At 53.3% G+C, this 23,991-nt stretch overlaps 2 protein-coding genes across 3 annotated transcripts in view; both read left to right on the top strand.

Moving 5' to 3' along the window:
* The window catches only part of gli1 (GLI family zinc finger 1), a 35,245-nt gene extending 20,438 nt beyond the window's left edge, over positions 1-14,807 (top strand). The window contains exons 2-13 of one of the 2 annotated variants that reach the window (XM_086149690.1): positions 4,351-4,455; positions 6,358-6,596; positions 7,772-7,870; positions 7,952-8,150; positions 8,299-8,470; positions 8,548-8,655; positions 8,754-8,894; positions 8,974-9,123; positions 9,452-9,616; positions 10,062-10,304; positions 10,387-10,699; positions 10,785-14,807. In XM_086149690.1, the coding sequence (XP_086005816.1) occupies positions 4,385-4,455; positions 6,358-6,596; positions 7,772-7,870; positions 7,952-8,150; positions 8,299-8,470; positions 8,548-8,655; positions 8,754-8,894; positions 8,974-9,123; positions 9,452-9,616; positions 10,062-10,304; positions 10,387-10,699; positions 10,785-13,315 (4,431 nt within the window). In that variant the 5' untranslated portion in view covers positions 4,351-4,384 and the 3' untranslated portion in view covers positions 13,316-14,807. Of the gene's footprint in view, positions 1-4,350; positions 4,456-6,357; positions 6,597-7,771; positions 8,151-8,298; positions 8,471-8,547; positions 8,656-8,753; positions 8,895-8,973; positions 9,124-9,451; positions 9,617-10,061; positions 10,305-10,386; positions 10,700-10,784 lie in introns of both variants that reach the window. The other variant, XM_086149689.1, reaches the window with a different exon arrangement.
* Positions 14,808-18,159: 3,352 nt separating this feature from the next.
* The window catches only part of LOC147232707 (zinc finger E-box-binding homeobox protein zag-1), a 22,676-nt gene continuing 16,844 nt past the window's right edge, over positions 18,160-23,991 (top strand). Inside the window, exon 1 of the mRNA XM_086149697.1 lies at positions 18,160-18,293. Within this exon, the coding sequence (XP_086005823.1) occupies positions 18,236-18,293 (58 nt within the window). The 5' untranslated portion in view covers positions 18,160-18,235. The remainder of the gene's footprint in view (positions 18,294-23,991) is intronic.

Here is a 23,991-nt window from a genome sequence, read left to right as displayed (position 1 = left end):
AAACCCGAGTATAGCCTTAACTAGCACACATGAACTAGCTTAGTATTGAAACATGCGGAATTCATGCGCGTACACATGCAGGCATCCCCGGGCCGACGCGGCGGTAACGCGTTGGCGCCCGTGCTTTTCGAATCTCGCTGTGCTAGCTTGTTAGAATATTAGCCTCTTACCCTATCGCTGTGCAAAGGCACTCAAAGCCGCTAAAATGAAAATTCAGAATGACGTTAATCCTCCTCGCGGCAGGTCAGCAAGTCGGGGGGGGGGGCTTATCGTACGTTACAGTGATGTCTCCGGCCCGCTGGTCACACCGCGACCCCCACACCCCCCCGCCCCATCACCTCCACACCCCCATCACATTACAGCAGCCCCGAGGAATTCCACGCAGTCTGGAGTAAAAGGGGTAAAAAAACACAGTGGAGGGTAGATGGTGGGGGTGGGAGGGGGTTGGTGTGTGCCGGGCGGAGGCAGGATGGGGGGGTGAGGGGGTTCGGGGGTCGGGGGGGTGGGGCCTGGGGGTTACAAAAACAAAACCAGTATTTGAAAACACAGTTTACCACTGAAGGAAAACAACAGGGCTGGAAGGAATCAGGGAGGAGAGACTAGAGACGAAGAAGAAGAAGAAGAAGAAGAAGAAGAAGAAGAGGGGAGGTTAAAAAAAAAGGTAAAGGAGTCCGGATCCGGGCTGTGGTTGGCCGAGGGCCGAGCTCCGCCTCCCCCCCCACCGCTCCGTCTCCAGGCCTAACACAACAGAATCCTCCACAAGCCCGGCCACATCAGGAACGGCTGGCTACATTATAGCTGCCATTATCGTCTCTCAAGTCATAACAGCCCGAGAACACCCACCTCGACTGCAGCTCCGCCAGCAGGAGGGGGGAGGGGGAGGGACGGAGGGAAGGAATGAGCCGAGGGAGAGGGAGGGAGGAAAGGAATGAGGGAGAGGGTGGAGGCAGCTGTGTGGGGGGAAGAGGGAGCAGGAGATAGAGAGATAGAGTGAGAGCGCAGGAGGAAGAAGGTTTCTCTGCAGCAAAAACATGCTAAGTGTTTACACCTTGATTGACGTGATGCGGGGGGTGGGAAGGTCCGGCAGGGTTGGGGGTTGAATTCCCATCTTTGCGGGCGCACAGGAAGTGCGGGACAGCGCGGCGACGATCAGCCCCGCCGCCTTCCCCTCTGTCGGATTTAACGTCTTCATTTGAGGACGCACCGGGATCCGCTTTCAGTCGGGTGATCCGGTCCCACATATGGCCGCATTCCTTCCTTCCGCTGCCTCCCCCCCTTTTGACCTGTGAACCGCCACCGTCCGCGGCGCTACGCCGGAAAACGCATCACCCACCCTCCTTCCCGTTTTCATTCCCAGCAGACCCCCCCCCCCCCCCCCCCCCCCCCCCCGGGAGGGAAATCGCCGCCTCCCGCCAGTTAATAGCGCACGTCGCGCTTCACGTGGCACAAGCCTGGCGTGGACGCCGACTTTCCCGCCAAGTTTGGCGCGCCTGGTGAAACAACCCATGATGGCATTTGTCTTGGAAGGACAGCCCGCTAAGCGCTAAACTCGCTCGCTTTACGCCATTGGGCTTTCACATGCCACTATTAATTCTTGTCTTTCCTTGTGAATAAACCCCGGTTCTGGTAACCACGACGACCCGGGCTGATTTGAAAATCCCATAAGGAGAGGGGCGACTTTTCAGTAGACTTTCAACACCAGCGGGATCCAAATGGTGGAGTTTGGCCCGGCGTGACCTCACCAGGAAGTAGCCACTGCCGGAAGAGGTAGCTGGACGGCGGCCTTTTTGTCGCGCCGCAAGCCAGCAGGAGAATTTCAAGCTACGTACGACAAAAGGGGGTCAAAGGTTGCGCGTTACCGTTGGGCAACAGCCTCTATCTGCGTTTCATTCATTCATCGGTGATTGATTGGTGAATGTCGAAATGGTTGGTTTAGTTAGCAAAAAATGCTACGTCCTGATTGTTTCCCTGTTTCAGATACAGTATATACACACAGTGGGTGTGAGTTATTATCGTGTTTATAGACGCCGCCGCTTCGGACAAAGCCGTCTTAGGTGTGTGTGTGTGTGTGTGCGTGTGTGTGTGTGTGTGTGTGTGCAGAGCAGTGGCCAAACATCCCGCCCCGGCGGCCTTGTTTGGTTTGCCGTTTGATTTATGGCCAGTGTTTTTTTTTTTTTTTTTGTTTTTTCTTGTTTCGTTTTTCAAAACGCAGCGGCTCCACCTCCTTCTCAAACCGAGCGCCGCAAAATTACACCGCGGAGCGCACTGGCCCAGACTTTCTCACAAAGGAGTTGCCCAAAATAGCACGATGCCCCGACGCCACACATGAATGAATGAATGAACCCTCTAAAAATACTTTGTAGGGCTCAATTTTACATGGAGATACAACCATTGTTGTTATCATTAGCTATGAAGCTAATACTTGCTAGTAGTTTTTGTCTGAAAATAATTGTTATGTTAATTCACGTCAAGTCACCAAGTCATGGTAGAAAGTACTCGGGACCAGGTATTATGAAGTATCAGGAAGTATATTTCCCCGGAGACGACACCTGTCAGTCAAATCTGATGCAGTGAACATGCAGTGTGTTTAAATGCATGTTATTAAACACTGGGCTTTTTACACTTGAGAATATGTAAATACATTTTCGTGCACGGTGTCTCCTCCATGCACGCTCCCAAAGGCGTGCACAGACGGAGAGCCGTGGGTTAAAAAAAAACATTAAAAGAGACCGCCAGTTGCAGGAACTGTCATGTTTTATTCACTCTTGTCCTGAGGCCCTCAGCCGTTTATCATGTCCAACACACACACACACACACACACACACACACACACACACACACACACACACACACACACACACAGGCACAAAGACACATCCTGCACGTTCTCCTGCGCACCTGCCACAGAGGTTCCTCCCGTTAACTCCTATTCTGAATCTCACGTACATATTCTGTCCAGACTGGATGGACAGTCGATTATAACCCCTCCTCCCCCGGTGACACTGACAGGTGTGTGTGTGTGTGTGTGTGTGTGTGTGTGTGTGTGTGTGTGTGTGTGTCCTGTCGCACTCCTTGGAATTTATTAGCTCTGGACAGCTGTGGTTTGTGGTTATTCCCGGCTCATAATTGGACAGTCGGACTTGCGTTTACCGCCAGACCTGCAGACCCAGCTTAGCCGCACGCTAACTTTACACGGCCAAATCCTCTCTGTGGGTTAGGGCTTGGGGTTCTCCTGACTGGGTTCTCTCGAGGTTCTCCTGCATGGATTCTCTCCATGCGCTCCTTCTCGCCCGGTTTCTCTCGAGCGTCTCCTGTCTGGATTCACTCCATCCTCTCCTGCCTGGGTTCTCTCCATGTTCCCCTTCTTCCTCCCACAGTCCAAAAACACTCGGCGTGTTCTTGGAAGGCTCTAAATGGAGTGTAGGAAGTGAATGAGCGTGTGAATGGCCGGATGTCTGTGATTGGCAGGTGACCCGTACAGGTTAAGCCCCGCCTCTTGCCTCTTGCAGGAAAAGCCTAATGATGAAAAGGTGCCGCAAACACGTGCGGCTTTTTATTAGCAGAAGCCGCCACTTCCTGTTCTCAAGGGATCTCCGAGGTGCGCCTCGGAGTCCCTGCACGACATGCAGGCGTGTCGAGCAGGTGCTCAAACCCGAGTCCATCGGCCAGAATGACCTGGCTGTAACCCGCCTGCCTCAGAGACGACAGCTAAGGTCTCGCCAAAATGGCCCTCGGTGCTACTTGTACCCTCGGGCTTCACAGGGGAGTCCGAGCCCAGAGCGTCGGCTTGCCGGATGGGAAAGTGCGGGCAGGTTTTCGCCGTCTGTCAGCGGCGTTTGAGGTGCACAATGGTGTTTGGAGAAGGGGGGATTACGGCCAAGCCTCTGACAGGCTTTGTCTAATCTGTGCTTTTGCGAGGTAACAAGACCTGGGGTGGAGGCGAGAGGCAGTACCCGAGCTGTGCCGAAAAGTAAAATCCTGAAAATTGATGACCATGAGGAGAAAAATCCATTTTTTGGAGCCTTAGAGCCTTGGAGCTCTGTTGAGTTCAGTTTTCTGAGAGGCAAAGATGGAGGGTGTTTCATCCTCTCCGCTATTTGTAAGACTTTAAAAGGTGTTTTTTATTTTGTTAAACATCCCACCTTTAAGTCTCTTGGCAGAGTCGGGTTTGCCCTCTTGCCTCTCCTACCCTCTTTCCCGCTCTCCGTTATTACCGGCCTACATCACCTTCCCCGCAACCGCTATTGTTTTCCTCTTGTCTCTCCAGCGTGTCCGATGTTCGGGTCTGGTTTGTTTGTTCGTTCTCCCTGCCCTGACCCGACCTCCTCCTTGTCTTCTTCCTGCCGACAGGGGTGTGCGGGGAGCGGCAGGCCTCGGAGCGCCCATGCCAGTGGACATGCAGCCGCACCAGGGGCTGTATCACTACGAGACATCAGCCGGCCAGCCCTCCAGAGGGTAAGCCAGCCTCGCCGCTAACATCACTCGCACAGCCACGCTAGGTGCAAAGCAGCTAGCTTGGGCTCTTAAAGGTAGCCATCGCTAATACCTTTTGGGTTGGACAGTGATTTCTTGAGTTCTTCTACCAAGGACACATCTGTTTGCAAACAATAAAATGTATTAGAACGAGAACAAAATGTTGGTCGGTGAAGAAGCTAGCTGCTAAAAGGCTGCTAGCATCCCCTGCTAAACCCCTCTTTGGTTCTTAGCTCCTTGTTTTTGAGTTTTTTTTTATCTGAGAGCCCAGATAGAGGCGATAGATGTGGTGAAGAACCAACGAGGCATCTCCGATCTTGCTCGCTCGTGGTACGATACGGCGCGATCGTCACTTCCATAAAGGGAGGTGACGCTCTCGAATACGAAGCAGTCGTCGGCATAGAAAAGTAGTTTTCCAGGCTCCATCTTTCTGACACAACTTATTATTTTGGCGGGTCGGGGATGGATTAATCCTTTTTCCTATTGTTTGTCACAGGAAAGTTTGTTTCAATTTAAAGATTAATTTGCTCACCGAGAGAAGGAACTAGGGTTGCCAAAAATGGGAAATGTCTCTGGGCCAGCTTCACAAACAACATTCCTTCATAAATTCTGCAAAATAAAAATTCCCAGGCCTGCTGAGTGACCGGTCGGACGTAAACGTCATTTCTGACGGGTTTTCCGACGAACCGCCTAACTGGGGCTAGAGATATGATGTAACAGTGATGTAATAACAGCGCAATAACAAAGCTATTGCTGTGTGCTGCAGACTGGAATTCGGTTTACAGAAGAAAAAAAGGGGAGAAACGTTTCCGCGACCTGAGAGGATAAATCTTGAAAAGCTGTGAATATCATGAGATTGTACGCCGTTCAGAAGCGCGAGGAACCCAAACGTTAGCCGTCAGTTCTCGCACAATTTCATTTTGGGGGATTTTTTTTAAAGTTTAACACCGAATCCGTCCGGACGCTCGGAAAAATGCCGTCCTCCGAGTCGAACCCCCCCCCCGCCCCCTCTCCGACAGGGCGGACGCCGCTCACGATCCGTCCCCGTTTCAACCCCAGGTCTGGCTGCAATTGTTGCGGACACAGTGCTAGCTCAGCCCCCGCTCCTCCCTCCTTCCCTCCTTCCCTCCTTCCCTCCTTCCCTCCTTCCCTCCTTCCCTCATGCCACCCAGGTTGCGGGGTGGACTCGGCCCTTCTCTGACAGCTGCTAATTACAGGCTGACCAGGCCCTGCCGCTCTCTGCATGACTGCCCCGCACCCCGCTCAGGTTACCCCGAACCCGGGCTGGGGTGGCGGGGGAAGGGGGGCGGGGGGGTCAGGACAGGAGGAGGATAGATAGATGGAACAGAGGGGGTGGAGAGGGATGGAGATGCACGGAGACGCTCAATGGGAGAAGAGAAAGAGGCGGCGGTGACGGCGGCGGCGGGGGGTTGAGGGGAGCCATCGGCGTGGATTAGAAGGCCCGGATTAAGCTCCAGCGTGGAATACGCGTCGCGGTTCAGGAATTAAAGAAGTGAAAGGGGGAATTAAGGGGACGCTGGTTGGATGGAGGCTGCCCCTTTAAGGGCGGGGGGGGGGGGGCGAGCGGGACAAAGGGGTGGGGGGGTCGGCAGGAAAGGGAGATTTTGAACCCGCCAGCGAGACCGAAGATCTGTCAGGGAACGCGTGGAAATTCAAGAACCAGGCTGGAAAGTTTCGGGGAATGCCCACCCATCCGGCGCGATGCAGAGGCGCCATCTGGTGGTCAGAGGGACGCATCACCGCCGGGTAGAAGCTCTCCATCGGGGGGGCAAATCCTTGCAAATATGCGGGATTAGAGATAAAACGCAGAATTTCCCTGCGTTTGAGTTCCTGAGTGCGGCGTGTGTGTTCTCCGCCCTCCAGCTTGGTGCCGTCGGAGCAGCCCCCGTACGGCGATGTGTCCTCGCTGCGCGCCCCGCGCCTCAACGGCCCGCCGCCGGACTGCCGCGCCATGTACAACCCCATGACGGCCGCCATGTCCCACGGACCGGCGGCGGCGGCGGCGCAGGGGATGGGCCACTGCATGGATCAGTACATGAGGCCCCCCCAGGCCCCGCCGCCGCTCAGCATGATGGGCCACAGGGGCATCCCCCCCAACGAGGGTGAGTCAGCGCCTCCGTCGCCCCAAAAACCTCCCCCCCCCTTTTTCATCCAACAGCTGCAGCTGATTTGGACCTCGGGACACCTGAGAGGCCCGGGATGAAATTCTACGGATTTCTGAAATGGTGGCAAAGTTCAGAACTTCCCCCGCGTGGAGACGGACGGAACTCCACCGCTCCTTCGGTCACCTGTCTTTAACCCACCCGCACTTGGAAGACGCTAGTTAATCCCACCTTAATTGTTTAGAAGGGTGAATAGTTTGGGTAGATATCGACGGGTCCGGGGTGAACCCCGGCTCCAGCACCACCCCGACCCTGAGGGCAGGATAAGAAATACACATGAATGAATGATATGAATGAATATAATAGATTGAGCGTTAATTACACGACCGTATTTTGAGGACCATAAGACGCATCACATTATAAGGTGCATGATAAGACATTTAGTATTTAAAGCAATACAAAACAGTCAGTTTAGTTGAACTTTATTCATCTCCCTCAGAAACTCTGTTCGATCTTCTTGACGTCATCTGCTTTCTTCCCTTCCTTCCATACCATCGATTCATGAATTCTTTCTCTTCCCATGATCTACTGCGAGGCTGATCGCCTTGAGTTGGAACTCCGCTTTGTAAGCATGTCTATTAACAGGTGCCATTTTTGGGGGTCCTCATACACACAAATGTACAGTAATGCAATGTTGAAGCGCAGCACGTACCCCTATTAAAAAGCGGCGGAGGTTGCGGCGGATGTTGCAACCCGTATTCGGCCGAGGAATACTTTAATACAACATCCCTGTTTCAGGTGGGAGCAATCGAGTGGAACGGCATCGTTGCTTACAAAAGTTGCACCAAAACATTTTGGCAGATGTTTGAGCACAGTGTACCACATAGATCAGTTAGCGCAACAAGAATACGTACATAAGGCGCGCTGGATTATAAGGCGCGTGGCTGATTTTTAAGAAAATGTAAGGTTTTACAGGAGGCTTGATAGCGCGAAACATACGGTATTATAAATGTGTCGGCCGACGGGCAGCATTTAAAGACAACACAATGAGCTTTTGTGATTATTCCCTCGCCGTTATTACATCATAGAATTCGTCATAGGTCGCCGGCGTAGATGCAATATGTCACCGCGTTAATTCCCCGGCCCGTGCAAAATGTTCCCTCTGCATCCTGCAGGCAACAGCGCCCCCTACTGTAACCAAAACAACACGATGTCCTCCCATCACGGCTTCTGCCAGGTGTCGGCCGGATCCGAGCAGATGGGCGTCGCTGACGGTAGGACACGCGGCGACGCCAGTCGGGTTTCCTTGTCCGTCGGAAGCCGATCGGCTCGGTTCACGCCCCTCTCTTTCGCAGGCTCCAGGTTCTCCACGCCGCGGTCCATGCTGAAGCTGAGTAAGAAGCGAGCCCTGTCCATCTCCCCTCTGTCGGACGCCAGCGTGGACCTGCAGACGGTCATCCGAACCTCGCCCAACTCCCTGGTGGCCTTTGTCAACTCCCGCTGCAACCCCAACGGGGCAAGCTCTTACGGCCACCTCTCCGTCGGCGCCATGAGGTCAGATTTCTGATTCTGACGCCCCGAACCCGCCGCCGAATTCCGCCACTAGGGGGCGCCGTTTCCTCGTCACACCGCCGCTTTCCACCGGACGGAGACGGTACTCGAAAGCATCGCTTGACCTCATGGTTTGTCAACTCCTTCGCAGCCCCTCCCTCAACTATTCCAGCAACATCAGTTGCCAGTCCAGGCTGCAGGGCGGCGTGTACGGAGGCGGCGGCGGCGGCGGCGGCGCCGGGACGCACACGCCCGGCCCCTGCCAAGCATCCCGCCTGCCCCCTCACAACCCCAGGCTCCACGCTCCGCCAAAGCACGGCCACGTAAGGTCGCCTCGGTCGCCCGCTTTGCCCGTGCAGCGTCTCTGAAAAGACTCACCGTGCGCACGTTTCTCCGGCAGCTGAAGACGGAGCCGGGGCTCGGCGGCATGATGGACGGCGTGAACGTGAAGAGCCTGGAGGAGCGGTCGGAGGGAGACGTGGCCAGCCCGTCCTCCACCGGCACCCAGGTCTGCTCGGGCGCCAAGTAAACTTCTTGCGCCGGCTGCGACTCCAACAAGGGATGCAAAGAGTTGACGATCGTTTCGAACCCTTCATTTTCCATCAGGACCCCCTCTTGGGTCTGCTGGACGGCAGGGATGACCTGGACAAGGAGGATGGGAAGCCCGAACCGGAGGCCGTCTACGAGACCAACTGCCGGTGGGAGAGCTGCAACAAGGAGTTCGATACGCAGGATCAACTCGTCCACGTAAGGCGGAACGGGAACTTCCCCCTCGCCTCCTTCCTAAGCGGCGACCTTCACCGTCCGATTCTCACCCCCCTTGCAGCACATCAACAACGAGCACATCCACGGCGAGAAGAAGGAATTTGTGTGCCACTGGCAGGAGTGCTCGAGGGAGCAAAGGCCCTTCAAGGCCCAGTACATGCTGGTGGTCCACATGCGCCGACACACAGGAGAGAAGCCACACAAGTGCACTGTGAGTGGAGCTTTTCGGCAACACGGTTTTTAGGTTCTTTTCCAAAGGCGGGATACGATTCTGATTGATTCGGTAAGAGCTTAAACATGGGCGGGATTCTGACACGGGGCCCTTCTCTTCGGGGTCTCCATGGTCTCCTCGTGTCCTTCGGGGTCCTCCGGCTTCCACCCACAGTCCAAAAACATGGGTGTAGGACTAAGCGAATGGTCGTATGTCTCTATATGCGGCCATGTGATTAATCCAGGGTGAACCCCCGAGACCCAAAATGCAGATAATGAATAAACAATGTGTTTGGCGCCATTTGAAATAAAACAACGTTGTGCTTCAGTTTGAAGGCTGCAACAAGGCCTACTCCCGCCTGGAGAACCTGAAGACCCACCTGCGTTCCCACACCGGGGAGAAGCCGTACGTCTGCGAACACGAGGGGTGCAATAAGGCCTTCTCCAACGCCTCGGATCGGGCCAAGCACCAGAACAGGACTCACTCCAATGAGGTCGGACACACCGTGGAGCCTTTGGCTCAATCTCAACACTTTAGAGATTACAAGCCTCCGAAATGGATACGCTAAGAGTAAAATAGGTCCAGTTATGGAGAAGATGAGATAGGATAAGATAAGAACAACTTTATTAATCCCGAAGGAAATTGTTGTGCCAGAGTTACAGAAAATATAACAGTAATAAATAATAAAAAGAAAAAGGCAGAATTAGAAATAAACTATAAACTATAAAGTGTCTCAGGGAAACTATAAAGTGTCTTAGTAAACAAGTGCTAAAACTAGAAAGTGTCTTAGTAACAAGTGAGGTAAGGAGTGCACAATAGTATGTGCACTACTATTGTGCACTCCTTACCTGACCTCACTTGTGTGGGAGAGTACTGCTGCTTTACTTTGCCTTTTTTGAGTCCACACCGGTCCTTCATACGAGGTTCTCCCTCCGCAGAAACCCTACATTTGTAAGATCCCCGGCTGCACCAAGCGTTACACGGACCCGAGCTCGCTGCGCAAGCATGTGAAGACGGTGCACGGCCCCGAGGCCCACATCACCAAGAAGCACCGTGGGGACACGGGCCCTCGGCCGCCGGGCTCCGCTTTGACCCCCGGAGGTCCGAACTCGGAGCTGCTGCTGGAGAAAGAGGAGGCGCGGCGAGAGGACTGCAAGCTGCTGGCTCCCGATAACGTTCTGGTGAGTGGCGACCCGAGACGCGCTCGTCGTCGTCGTCGTCGGAGAGGCGAACGGCGAGTGACGACGAAGGTCTTCTCGACAGAAATCCCAGCAGAGCCCCGGAGGTCAGTCGTCGTGCAGCAGCGAGCGCTCGCCGCTGGGGAGCACCAACAACAACGACAGCGGGGTGGAGATGAACCTGAACGCCGCGGGGAGTCTGGAGGACCTCACCGCCCTGGATGACGGCGTGACGGCCGGAGGAGGAGGAGGAGGAGAAGCAGGGAGTGTTGGAACGCTGGGAATGTCGGCTCAGGCTCTGAAGAGGCTGGAGAATCTGAAAATTGACAAGCTGAAGCAGATCCGCAGACCCACGCCACCCGCCCGTTGCCTCGGCAACAAGCTTCCCGCACTTCCCTGTACGTTGGGAAACCTGCGACGATCTTTCATGTCGCGTAAGACCGATGTGCGTTGACCTTCTTTTACTTCCGTGTCCGCTCTCAGGTTCGGAGGAGAGTCGGGGGATGTGCGCGCCTTCGCCGCTCCTGTCGAACCGACGCGTCATGGAGCTGTCCAATCACGAGCTGGGAGGCGGCGCTCTGATGGGCTGCAGCGCCAACGACCGGAGAGGAAGCGGGACCAGCAGCCTCAGCTCCGCCTACACCGTGAGCCGCCGCTCCTCCATGGTGTCGCCGTACCTGTCCAGCCGGCGCTCCAGCGAGGTCTCGCAAATGGGCGGCGGCTGCCACCTCCTCGGCCAAGACCAGAGCGGGGGAGACCCCTTGTCTCCGGAGACCAACCGCCGAGGACCTCCCTGTGCCGGAGGCGGTGGATTGCCGGGGCTTCCCAATTTAACGCCGGCCCAGCAGTACAGCCTGAAGGCCAAATACGCCGCGGCGACCGGCGGCCCTCCGCCCACTCCTTTGCCCAATATGGAGCAGCCGGGAACTCCGGGCAGGAGGGGCGCTCTTGCCGACTACCAGGGGCAGCCTCTGCCCCCTTTCCTCCAGCAAGGCGGTCCACGTCGGCACAGCGCCAACACCGAGTACGGCACCGGAGTCATCTACCCCCACCAGGCTCCCGGCAACGGCAACAGGCGAGCCAGCGACCCGGTGAGATCGGCGGCGGATCCGCTAGCGGCGCCCAAGCGCTTCAATAGCCTCAACAACGTGTCCATGATGGGCCGGAGGAATGCGCTGCAGCACCGCGGCTCCGAAACCAGCATCGCCCGCCACATGTACTCCCCGCGGCCCCCGAGCATTACAGAGAACGTGATGATGGAGTCTATGGGCATGGAGAGCCACCTCGCCCCCGTCGGCGCCCGGGACCGACCCGTGATGATGCTGCCCGGCGAGGGGGGCTTCATGGGGTACCAGCACCAGAACCTCGGAGGGGGAGTGCCCCTTTCCAACCAGCTGTCTCCGAGCCACGACCCCCTGGGCTGCCCAGACCAAAGTTATATGCAGGGACACTTTCAAAACCAGGGAGGGGAAGTGACCCCGGGGTCCGGCGGGAACCCGATGGGCCAAGGGAGGCCCGTTCACCCCGAGGGTATGTCTAACACGCTCCTGCAGCAGGCCGAGTACAGCATGAGCACCTGTCAGCTGAGTCCCTCGGGTCCACATTACCCCACCCTGGGTCAAGGCGGGGATGCCGGATCCGAGACGCGCCCCTGGAGCGACGGCCGAAGCCAGGCCCAGACCGCCGGCCACCCTCTCCAGAACCTTCGAGGGGTGCAGTATCCGGACCCCGGCATGCAGCCCCAGCAAACGCAGGGGCACTTCAACGGTCAGCCGGGCCTCTACGGCGGTCCGGACGGGACCCACAAACTCACCATCAAACCCGAGGAGCAGTTCCAGGCGGGGATGGGAGGCGGCAGCGCCTGTCAAAGCGCGAAGCTCCAGCAGCAGCGGCTGCTCCTGCAGCAGACTCAGGGTTACCCGCAACAGGCGGGCCGAGTCATGATCAGGAACTCGAACAATCCCAGCTGTGACTTCCCGGGACAGAACCAGAACTCCTTCCCCAACGGGGGAGGCTTGAGTTTGGGTTGCGCCGGCGCCGCGCTGTCCGACGGGCAGAGGTCAGAGACCCCCATGATGCAGGTGAAGGAGATGATGGTGAGGAACTACGTCCAGTCTCAGCAAGCGCTCCTGTGGGAGCAACAACAAGAACAGCAGCAGAGCGGCGCCAAACCCCCGCCTCACTCCGATAACATGGATATCTCGGGCCAGGCGGCCATGATGCAGCACAGTCCACAGAACCAGAACCTCTACACCGGTCAGTATTCTTCCTACCCCAACCAGAACCTGGCCTTGAGCCCCCACGGCCGGGGACAGGGCTCTTCCACGCCAAAAGACCAGCAGCTGACGGGACTCCAGAGCTCCTGCTACAACCCGGACATGGTCGGACCCCGGCCTCCCCAAGGACGGAAACCTCTCAGCCGGCAGAACAGCCTGTCGCAAGTCGGGGGAGGTTACCTCGGCAGCCCGGCGCAGCTAAGTCCGGTCCAGTCCGGCTCCAGCCCCAGACGGGGGATCCGGCTGCCTCCGGTCCAGCATCCGCAGCAACCGCAGCACGAGATTTTCCCCCCTTCCAACAACAACAACAACAACATGTACTACTCGGGCCAGATGAGCTTGGAGATGGAGAAACACATGGACCTCCGGAACGGACCTTGCGTGAACCAGCAGCACGGCATGGGGTCGACGGTGGACCCGACCGTCGGCGCAAAGTCGGCGCCGCTCGCTCCCTACTCGGAGTCCGGGCCCATCTCCAACGCCCTGGAAAACCTGGACCTGGACAACGCCCGCATCGACTTCACCTCCATCATCGACGACGCCGAGTCCTCTTCGTTCAGCCCCATCAACAATCCCCAGCCGGGCTCGTCCTCCCAGGCGTCGTCGCGCCTCACCACCCCGCAGACCTCCGTCACCCTCGCCGCCGGTTCCAGCCTGTCCAACATGGCGGTGGGCGACATGACCTCCATGCTCACCTCGCTGGCCGGAGAGAACAAGTACCTGAACACCTTGTCGTAAAAGGATCCGTCCTTACGAAAAGGGACACGCGCTCCTCCCGAGCCTTTTATTTTCAAACGTAAGCCGACGCGTTGACGCTGGCTTCAAAGAAGGATCGGCCGACCGAAACCGCCGCGCCCGGAACCCCCAAAAATCCCTGAGATACCCGCGGTACTACTTCCTCTGCCGCCTCCGGACTCCCGTACCTGTTCTTCCTGCTGCTGCCTTCCGTCAAGACACGCAGCTGGAGGTTGACCCCGAGCGGCGAAAGAGAAGGTGTAAATAACTGATATATACATTTTATATATGTTTTGTTATCTGACAATGGGACAGCGGGTGACGCCCCCCCAAAAGGACCGCCTCCCCAACCCACACACACCCACCAACAGCCGCCTGTATGAAGATGAAAACTGTAATAGAGTTTAAGAAAAAGAAGCTGAAGATGCTACTAAATGATAATCTATACTGCCAGGGGTGGAGGGTTGTTGAATCAGTATTTCCACGCAGCCTGCCTGCACACACACACACACACGCACACACACATTCACTCAGGATTCATCTTGAGACGTCCGTCACCATGGCCTTTCCAGACGGAGAGTTTGCACTCCGCTTTTCTTTACCGAAACGCAGCTAACATGCTGGTTTCCCTGCTCAGCTAGTGCCTCGCTCTTTCCTGGGGTGCATTTCACACACAAAAAAAAAAAATAAAAATCGGTGACAGCTTAGCTTAGCATCGCGACTGACGATAAAAATGAAAAAAAAAAAAAAAAATAGCTTGGGCAATGAATGTCTGGGATCCAGGCGGTTTAGCTGAGGCTAAGGTACGCGGGTGCTTCGCCGCTTCTTGCTCTCACGCCCAAAGAGAAGTTATTCCAGGAAAGAACAATCCTCCGATATGGAGAAGTGCACTTCCAATCAATCGACCGATCGCTACCGCCGCGGTACAGTTATTTCCCCGGGGATCCACCGAGGTACTTTGGTGCAACTTCCTAGCTGATCTGCGCATCGCTAATTGTGTGGATCTCCTTTTTTTAACCTCAAATAAAGCCTGTCATTTCTTTTCTGATGGTTGTTCAAGAGTGTGTGACCATCCAGAGCGCTAGCATGAGCGAAGCAGGGAAAAAAACAAATAAAAAAAAAAAAGTACCAAAGACACCTTAAAGCGACCGAGTCCGCCTTAAAAGCCACACTTAACGCTAGCGACATGGGCGGCATCCTCCGTGAGAATGTATGAGATGTATTGTAAATGACTGCTTTTTTTTTGTGCGTGTGTGTGTGTGTGTGTGTGTGTGTGTGCGCGTGTGTATATTTTATAACCGTCTAGCCCCCCCCTTTTTTTTTTTTTTTTGCTGGCAAAAGAATTATCACCCTTTAGCACCGGAGAGCAATCACAGTAGCATTAACTATAATAGAGGAAAAAGCCCAAGTGTTATATTTTGTGTATAATTTTCTACATTTTTATACAAATGTGCTATATTTTACCAGTTTATGAATAAAGATGTGCAGCTTGGGATGGAGTCGGAACATGTGGACCTTTCTTTCCTGCAAGAGTTCGGTGCAGTTGCGGCATTTGACCAGCAGAGGGCGCCGCAGCCTCTTCGTCCAACCGACGCAAACCAGTGGAATCTTGCAAACTAGCTTATTGCCCCCCGGGGCAACTAACACATGGCCTGCATGGATGATTTTAGAAATCCATGCCCTCACATCCTCCGATTGGGGAAATATTTTTGTTAAAAAAAAGGCAGCATGTCCAAAATAATCTGCTGCATTGGGACAGCGGGACCTGATGTCGGAGGCCGGCCGCGGCGACACGACGCTTAATGGATTCTAAGTATGGCCGGCGTGCGCTGACGTCAGGGCACGCCGGCGGTCGGGGGGCCGCCGCCGAGGGGAAAATCTCCAACGAGCGATAAAGCTAAGGCTACTTGCGAAGCTGGTAGATCTGGCGGGGGCTAGCGTCGGACGCGGTTTAAAAGTCGAACGTCCATCGGAGGGGAAAATCTCCGACGGATGATAAAGTAAAGCTAACGCTGCTAGAGGCTAGGATATCACGATGGAGATCGGGGTCGACCGCCGCTTCAAACTCAAATCTGCGGGAATAAAATGTCCGCTCCGCGTTTCGCCGTGCTATTTTCTGCGTCTCTTTTTTTTTTTTTTTTTTTTGTTCCCTCTCTCTTCTTTCATGGACCCCGGCGCTTAAAATTGCACTGGCGTGGAGGTGTTGCGGCGTGGCACGCTCCGCTCCCGGCAGGCCTCGCCGCAGCCTGGCCAGAGGCCGCCGGCGGTTGACTCATTCGCTCCGAGGCGGAGGGGAAGTTCTCTCTCTCTCTCTCTCTCTCTCTCTCTCTCTCTCGGGATCCGACTCCCGATTTGTCCCGACAAGTCTCCGGAAATTCATAAAAGCGGGGAGGAAGGAGGAGCGGCGTTTAGCTCCGGGGCGACCTCGGCGGGGGCCGCGGGGTTATTTTTGAAAGCTCGGACAGGTTTTTCTGCGAACAACCAAGACGTGTCAGAGGAGGGTGTGTGTGTGTGTGAGAGGTGGAGGGGGGGGGGCGTTAATGGAAAGTGTGTCGGCTCTCCGCGACCCCCCCTAACACATCCCCGCTCCGTCGGCGGGGTTGCAAATGGAAATGCCAAAATAAGAACAGGGGGGTTTTCAGATGCAAAGGAGCGGGCAGCATAATGACTTTCCTCTTTTCTTGTGGTGCCTTTCAGCGGGGGGGGGGGGCGCGGGGGGGGGTCCCCTCCTTTTGTCCCTCAGGTTGGCATATAATTAACTCCTGCTTAATATGCTGTTTAAGGGCTCTGCTCCCCGGGTTCGGGGCTTTGAACCCATACACTGCAGACGGGGGACAAAACCCCAGTGGGACCGCTTCCTCCACGCTGTGTGTGTGTGTGTGTGTGGTTACCTTGCGTAAAACCTGCATGCATGCGAACCTTAAAAGTATTTTTCTTTACACACACACACGTGCCAAGACGGGTGGAGGTGGAAGCGGATGGAGATTTTTCCATTTTTAAGTTGTTGTTTTTTTTAATATGGGGGTGGCGGGGGTTGAATGGCCCCCGGGGTCGGAATAAAAAAGGGGTTCTGCTCGAGGTGGACCCACGAGCAGAAGCTCCCAGGACCTCTAGAGCACCTCTGCACCTTTGTGACCCCCCCCTCCTCCCATCTGCGGTGGCGTTTATTGCCCCCACCTGCTCCTCCTCCTCATCTCCTCCATCCATCCCGTCACAAAGGGCCGGGATGACCCCTCTGCCCCCCAACGTCACACACCCGCCCCCACCCACCTCCACCTCCGGGATGCCTGCTCTTCCAGAGTGCATTAAAATGCGAAACCCTGGCAGTCCTCAGAGAAAGCGGTGGTCAAATAAGACAAATAATGTGTGTGTGTGTGTGTGTGTGTGTGTGTGTGTGTTGCCTATTAAAAATTTCCTGAGTAACCACAAGTTGTCATGAGTGTTCATTTGCACTTTGCATCTCCTATCTGGAAAGGTGAAAGAAATAAACTTAAATAAAATAAAATAAGTGGAATTAAATAGGCAAACTGTTTGGATTCAGCTAAATAAATAGCTACAAATAAATAAAAAAATGGGAATGAAAATATAATCATTTTTAAAAATGGGAAAAATGTCGGTTAATTGTTTGGAAAAGTGTTTTCTTCCTCTCCTCCTCATTTTTCTTTTACCGCCTTTTGTTTTATTTCATTTTTTAAACCAAAATATCCTGAATTTCAACACAGGATGTTAAATCAGATGTAGTACATAAAAAAGTTTTTTTACAAATAGATGGATAGATAGATAGATAGATAGATAGATAGATAGATAGATAGATAGATAGATAGATAGATAGATAGATAGATCTAAATGTCTCTCTATATATATTTGATACATATAGATGTTATCATATGTGTATGTGTGTGTGTGTGTGTGTGTGTGTGTATTCTGCTCTGTAATATCAGGCTCTATTTCTTCTATTCACTGAAATCCCTGCGCGCTAATCTGCGCTAATCTCAGGTAATCTGCCCTTTATTGCTCCGTGCGCGCACCTCTCCCTCCACACGCACACACACACACACACACACACACACATCAACAGCCCCACTCAGGGCCTTTAACGGGACACATTATGCCCTGTGAATGGCTTCCCTGCAATATGACGGGAGGGGGTCCCTTGGGGGGTCCCCAACTTTTATTTCGGACGTGTTTTTATTTCACTTGCAAAACAGATTACGGTGCGGGGTCGCAACACAAAGGGGTCCGTCAACGCACCACTTCCTGCAGCCGGGGGTTCAATGGGGGTTCGGAGGGGGGAGGGGGGGGTCCCCTATTCTCTCCGGGGGTCACAGCAACGCAGGTGCCGTAAAAAATACATGACAGGGGGGTTGGGGTGCACGCATACCCGCTCACCAATGAGGCGCAATGAGGTGTTTTTTTTTTTTTTTTGTTTTGTTTTTTTTCTGTGCGTGATGCGTTTGTGCCCCGCTTTGGAAAAGAAAATGAATTAAATTTTTTTATTTTGTTTTTTTTTTTTAATCGGATGTTTGTGCGTGTGTGTGTTGATGTCGGGTTGGAAGAAGTAGAAGAGGGGGAGGAGGAGGAGGAGGAAGAGGGGGTTCCTCCTCCTCCTCCTCCTGCAAGTTTGCTGCACAAAGTTGCAGAAGGAGAAGAAGAAGAAGACGACGCGGAGGAAGGGGCGGCGTGCGTGTATGCGCGTGCGTGCATGCGTGACCTCAGGGACAACCTCCTCCTCCTCCTCCGCCGCTGACATCACCGCCCGGCGCGGAGTCCCGCCGCGGCCCGCGCCTCCCGCAGCGACCGGGGGGCGATGCCCCAGCGGCAGACGCGCTTGGGCCGCCGCTCAGGACGGACGCGCACTCGCACACAAACGCCCGCACCCACCCGCACCCGGGACCGGAACCGGAACCGGGACCGGCGGCCAGGATGGCGGAGGAGAGCCGGGGAACCCGGAGGAAGCAGGCCAACCCGCGGAGGAGCCGAGGTGAGCACTTTAGCGCACTTTCCGCGGATGCTGCGGAGTGTGTGTGTGTGTGTGTGTGTGTGTGTGTGTGTGTGTGTGTGTGTGTGTGTGTGTGTGTGTGTGTGTGTGTGTGTGTGTGTGTGCGTGTGTGTATCCTCCTGCAAGACAAAAGGAGCCCTGGAGCCGGTTCTTCATCCCGAGGTGAGGGATCAGCACCGGGGTTGAGGAGGTCAGAGGAGATCCGAGCAGGAGATCCTGGAGGTGTGTGTGTGTGTGTGTGTGTGTGTGTGTGCGAAGTTCTGGGGGATCCAAGAAAGTTTGAGAAGGTCCCAGGACAGTTTGAGGAGTTTTTTTTTCAAGAGGTTTGTGGACATCTGAGGAGGTTCCAGGACAGTTTAAGGACTTTGAGGAGGTTTTTCGGGAAGTTTGAGGACGTCCGAGGGTGTGTGTGGGCATCTGAGAAGGTTTGTAGAACTTTGTAGAAGTCCGAGGAAACTTGAGGAGGTTTGTGGAGGTCTGAGAAGGTTTGAGGAACCCGTCTGGTTTTCCCAGATGACCACATCATGCTAATTTAATGTGTGTGTGTGTGTGTGTGTGTGTGTGTGTGTGTGTGCCATGGTGCTCTTTATCGCCGTGACCCTTTTAACCTCTCCATCTGGACTTTTCAAAAAAAAATTTAGTTTCATTTAGAAATTATCAATAAATTAGAGATAAATCCCTTTTTTCACATTTAATACATTTAAAATAATTTGAAATAAAAATGTCACATTTTAATTATTTTTGTGTTCATTCATTTTAGGTCTCGCCTTTAAATAAAAGCCGCCGAGCTTACATCAAACTGTACAAACTGTAACGGTGACACACACACACACACAGACACACACACAAACACCCGTGTGTGCAGACCCACACGCGTGTGCGCTCACACACACACACACACACACACACACACACACACACACACACACACACACACGCCGCATATGTTCCAGTAAATAAATTCCGGTTTATCACTGAAGGTGTTTTTTCCTTCTCTTAGTTTTTGCCCTTAAATCCCTTAAGGTTCCCTCAAAGTCCCCATTTGCTGACAAAGGCTGTGTGTGTGTTCGTTCTGTCCGCAGCCGCGACCCCCCCCCCCCCAGTGTGTCACCAGCGTGAGACCCCCTGTGACGGGTGTTTATGCACACACACACACGGAAACACACGCACACACACACACTTCAGCACTACATAGCAGTTTGTCGACCGGCTGCTCTCCGTTTCACAAATCAACAGCATCACACAGCCGTGAAAAACTACCAGAAGGAAAACACACACACACACACGTGTGTGTTTGCGCGCGCACACACACACACATACTGCTCATCAGGGAAACACACCAGCTAACTTAGCAATTAGCGCCGCATTTAAAAAAAAAAAAAAAAACGCAAGCCTCAGCTACATCCCCAGCGCGGCCTTTTGGAGGCCCGCTTACATCAACGGGGCGCGCGCGAGCACGTGAACACCTTCGTGCACGCACGTGTATGTGTACGTGCGTGCGCGTGTGCAGGATTTGGAATGTGCTGGGCTGCAGGCGGCCATGTGAGGCGGGGAGTTAAAGGTCCTTGATAAAACCAAATGAATTTGGCAGGCTCGGCTCATAAGACAGCAATTTTGGGGGGTTGGGGGGGCAAACCAGACGAGCGAGGGAGCGAGAAAGAGAGAGAGAAAACACAGACTCGAACCCTCCTCTCTTTCCGAGGCGCCTATTGATTATGTCTCTGTCTCCGCCAATAAAACCGTCAATGTTCGCCGGCGTGGAGTGACGGTCGGGCCGTTAGTGGAGAGGAAACAGCGAAATCACCGCTGCGGCGGAAGCGGGAAACGGAGGGGGAGGTTAGCGGCGTTAACTCATTAGCACGCGAAGAAAAGCTACTTTCCAGAAAGCGAGAAGTTGTCGGGAGACACAAAGGCATCTCCCCGTCGGGTGATTATTTGAACGACGGCCCTCGAACGCAACGCGCTTTTCAGGCGCCATTGTTTTTTTTTTTTTTTTTTAAATCGTCGCCTCCCGATCACACCCCCCCCCCCCCCCCCCCCCGACGTCTCCGCTCGAACATGTTTGGCGCCTCGGCCGTCGGTTCGAGAGTTTTCATCCCTCTCTTTCTGATTTTTCCCTCTTTTTTCAAGTGCCAATTTATTTAAACTCCCCCCCACCCTCTTTCCCTCCTTTTTTTTTTTTCTTCTTCTTCTTTCTCCTTCATTGATTTCCAAACCCCAGTCTTTGTGTGCAGCTGGGGCCCAGCTGTGTGTCTGCAACTGTGTGTGTGTGTGTGTGCGTGTGTGTGTGTGTTTGCGTGGGTTTTCTGGCACGCCGCTGCCACAGCACACTGTACACAAAGGACAGCGGGGAAAGAGAGAGAGAAAAAAGAGGGGAAAAAGGGGAACAAGGGGGGGAGTTTGGAAGCAGAGAGGAGTGACATGCTTGTACTGTACAGAGCGGAGGGGCGGATGGACGGCGGCGGCGGCGGGACCGCCGTTTATTACCGGGGCTCTTGGAGGGGCGTCGGGGATGAGGATGATGCGGAGGAAGAGAAAGAGGGAGGAGGGGTTGGCTTGGCGTGAGAAGACGTGCGACGGCGGTGCACGAGGGGGCGGCGGAGGGACTCCACGTGGGCTCGTCTAAGTGCTTCCTGGTTTCTCCCACGGAGGATCTGCTCGGCGATAAACAGGGAATCCCTTGATTGACTCCCTCTGGTATTTTTCACATGTTTGTTCAATTATTGCCCCCGCCGACCCCCGACCCCCCCCCACCACCACCTCACCCGACCCTCCGCCCGCATCCAACAACCGCGCATTCCTCGCCGCGCCATCTTGGATCGCGAGATGTCGCACAATCGAAGGGAAGGAGGGGGCGAATTGGCTCTTCATCCCGGAGGCCGTCGCGATCCGGGAGCCTCTACGTGGACGGCATTGTGCGTCATTGACTGTCTCAGTGTGTGTGTGTGTGTGTGTGTGTGTGTGTGTGTGTGTGTGTGCACATCACATCCCATCGCACAAAGCGGCGTTACACTCATCATCTTTTGACATCGCACGCTCTCCTGACGCACGTTTGCTCGTTCTGCGCCATGGAGGCCTGCTTTTGTTCCCCCCTTACACACACACACATACGCACACACACATGCAAGCACACACACACACACACAACCCACTGCCACTGCCGCCATGATTGCGGACTCCATGCTCGATGCACACGTGTCCCGCAGGCGTGCGGTGGTGTTGGGGGGGGTCAGTTTATCGACGATTTGGATCAAATTCTGCAAAGCTGGCTTTAGCTTGTAGTGTATCGGGGTGTGTTGGTGTGTGTGTGTGTGTGTGTGTGTGTGTGTGTGTGTGTGTGTGTGTGTTGTTGGGGGGGGGGGGGGGGCCTCAGGGGCCATTCCAGGAGGGAGGCAAAGGACCCAACCTGAGAAAACCAATGAACTGACAAATGCCCTTGAGCAAGGCACCTCTACAATGAAACCATGTTTGCATGCTCTGTTTGTGTGCGTGTGTGTGTGTGTGTGTGTGTGTGTGTGTGTGTGTGTTTGTGTGTGTGCGTACTTCAGACCTGCGTGTAATAATGACAACGGGGTGTTGAATTGGAAGTCCCACCCGAGGGATCAATAAAGTATCTAACTTAGTCTGTCTTCATTTAACTTGCCTCATCTAAGTTTAACTCGGTTTAGCTTATCTTATTCTCATTTTAACTTGATTTAGAAAAGCTTGATATAATCTGACTTAGTTAAGCATCACTTAATTTAGTGCAAGCTAACTTGTCTTATCACAGCATAACTAAGCTTAGCTTACCTCGACCTAACTTAGTTGAACTAGGCTTCGCTTAGTCTAACTTGACTTATCGTAGTGTCACTTAATGTAATGTCACTTATTTGACTTCATTTAGCTTCTCTTATCTTTGTGTAATTAGGTGTAGCTTAGCTTAACTCATCTTGTCTTATTTTAGCATAATTTAGCTTAGCTTGGCTTAATTTCACTTACTTTAGCATAACTGAACTCGTCTTAAATAGTCTAATCTTAGCGTCACGGGGCTGAGCTTGTCTTATCTCAGTTAAATTAGGCTTAGCATAGCTTTACTTAAGCTCACTCATCTAAACATCGCTTAATTTAGTGCAATTGAACAACTTGGTGTAGCTTAACTTGACTTATGTTACTGTAACTTAGCACAAGTTGACATATTATTGGTTATTCAAGCTTCAAAAGGCTTGGCTTTGCTTAACTTTACTTGTCTTATCATAGTATAACTAGGCTTAGCTTAGCTTAGCTTAACCTGACTTATTTTACCGTAACTTGACTTATTCTTTCTTATTTCAGCTTCACAAGGTTCAGGTTAACTTATCTGAGTGCAATTAGGCTTAGCCTAGCTTAAATTACCTTGTCTTATCTTCGTGTAACTTAACTTATTTTAGCGTCACTGAACTTGTCTTAACTTAAATTGTCTTATCGGCGCTAAGTTTAGCCTAACTTATCTTATCCCAGCTTTGATATGCAAAGCTTAGCATAGCTTTACCCAACTTATTTAGGCATTTAACTTTGTGAAACTTAACTGAACTTGTCCTATCGTAGCATAACTAGGCTTGGCTTAGCTTGAATAAACAGAGTTGCTTTAACATAACTAAGCATAACTTGACTTAACGAACCTAATTCGAGCTTCACTAGGCTGGGCGTAGCTGAACTGAATTTGTCTTATTTGAGCTTCACAAAGCAGCGTTTAACTTATCTTAGCATAATTACGCTTAGTGTAGCTTAACTAAACTAAACCCAACTTATTCTAGTGTAGCTTAATTAGTCTTATCTGAGCTTCAGTAGGCCTAGCCAAAATAAAAGCGTGAAACAGGGAAAGCAAGCGGACCGAACCATTTCTCCCCTCGCCTGACCTCGCCACGTGCACACATGTGCACACACGTGCACACACCGTTACCTGAAAGGGAGTGAACACATTCCGGCTTCCAAGGTCGTTTAACTTCTAACTAGCTACCTCTCCGGCGTCGCCACCTTTTCTCCTCCTCTTTCCGTTTTATAATACGTCAAAAATGAATCCATCTCTGTCCAACCCCGGCGACGCAGGGCGCCATCACTCGCGAACATATCTGCGCATTGTGTAATAACGCAGTTATTACACGTGGTTACGGTTATTACACAATGTAATAACCAAATGAATGCTTTTTTTTTTTTTTTTTTTTTTTTGAAGAAGCCAAATTTATCCTCTCGCTGTTTTGAATCATCTCCAAAGACGACAAAAAAGAAGAAAAGAGCGAGGGAGCGAGAGGAAGAGGAGTAAAAAGGCCGAGCGGCTAAGAATAGCAGATTAATAAGAGATGTTCCCGAATGACATTCCAGGAGCCGTTTGTTTTGCTTTGTGTTTTTTTTTTTTGTTTTTTTTTTCTTCCTCCTCCTCCTCCTCCTCCTCGTCGTCTTCGGCTTGGAGCCGCTCTGACCTGGCACCCCGACTTGTGATTACCGGGGGCGGATTTGTCCGGAGGAAAAATGGCAAAAGGCAGGGGGTAACAGGCGATGGAGGTGCGACCATGTACAAGCTTCTTCTTCTTCTTCTCCTTCTTCATCTTGGACCCACTCTCTCCTCCACCTTGTGACATCCCTGGCTTTCATTTCTCCTCCATCATCCCACTCTCCGCCGCCCCCCCACCCCCCCCTTTTTTTTTAATCCGTCCTAATCCCCGCC

The sequence above is a fragment of the Fistularia commersonii genome, chromosome 7, assembly GCF_037954325.1.
Source record: "Fistularia commersonii isolate RoL2024-O1a breed Wild chromosome 7, RoL_Fcom_v1.0, whole genome shotgun sequence".
NCBI classification, from domain to species: domain Eukaryota; kingdom Metazoa; phylum Chordata; class Actinopteri; order Syngnathiformes; family Fistulariidae; genus Fistularia; species Fistularia commersonii.
Note: the sequence above shows the minus strand (reverse complement) of the source record. Positions and strands in the feature narration are given on the sequence as shown.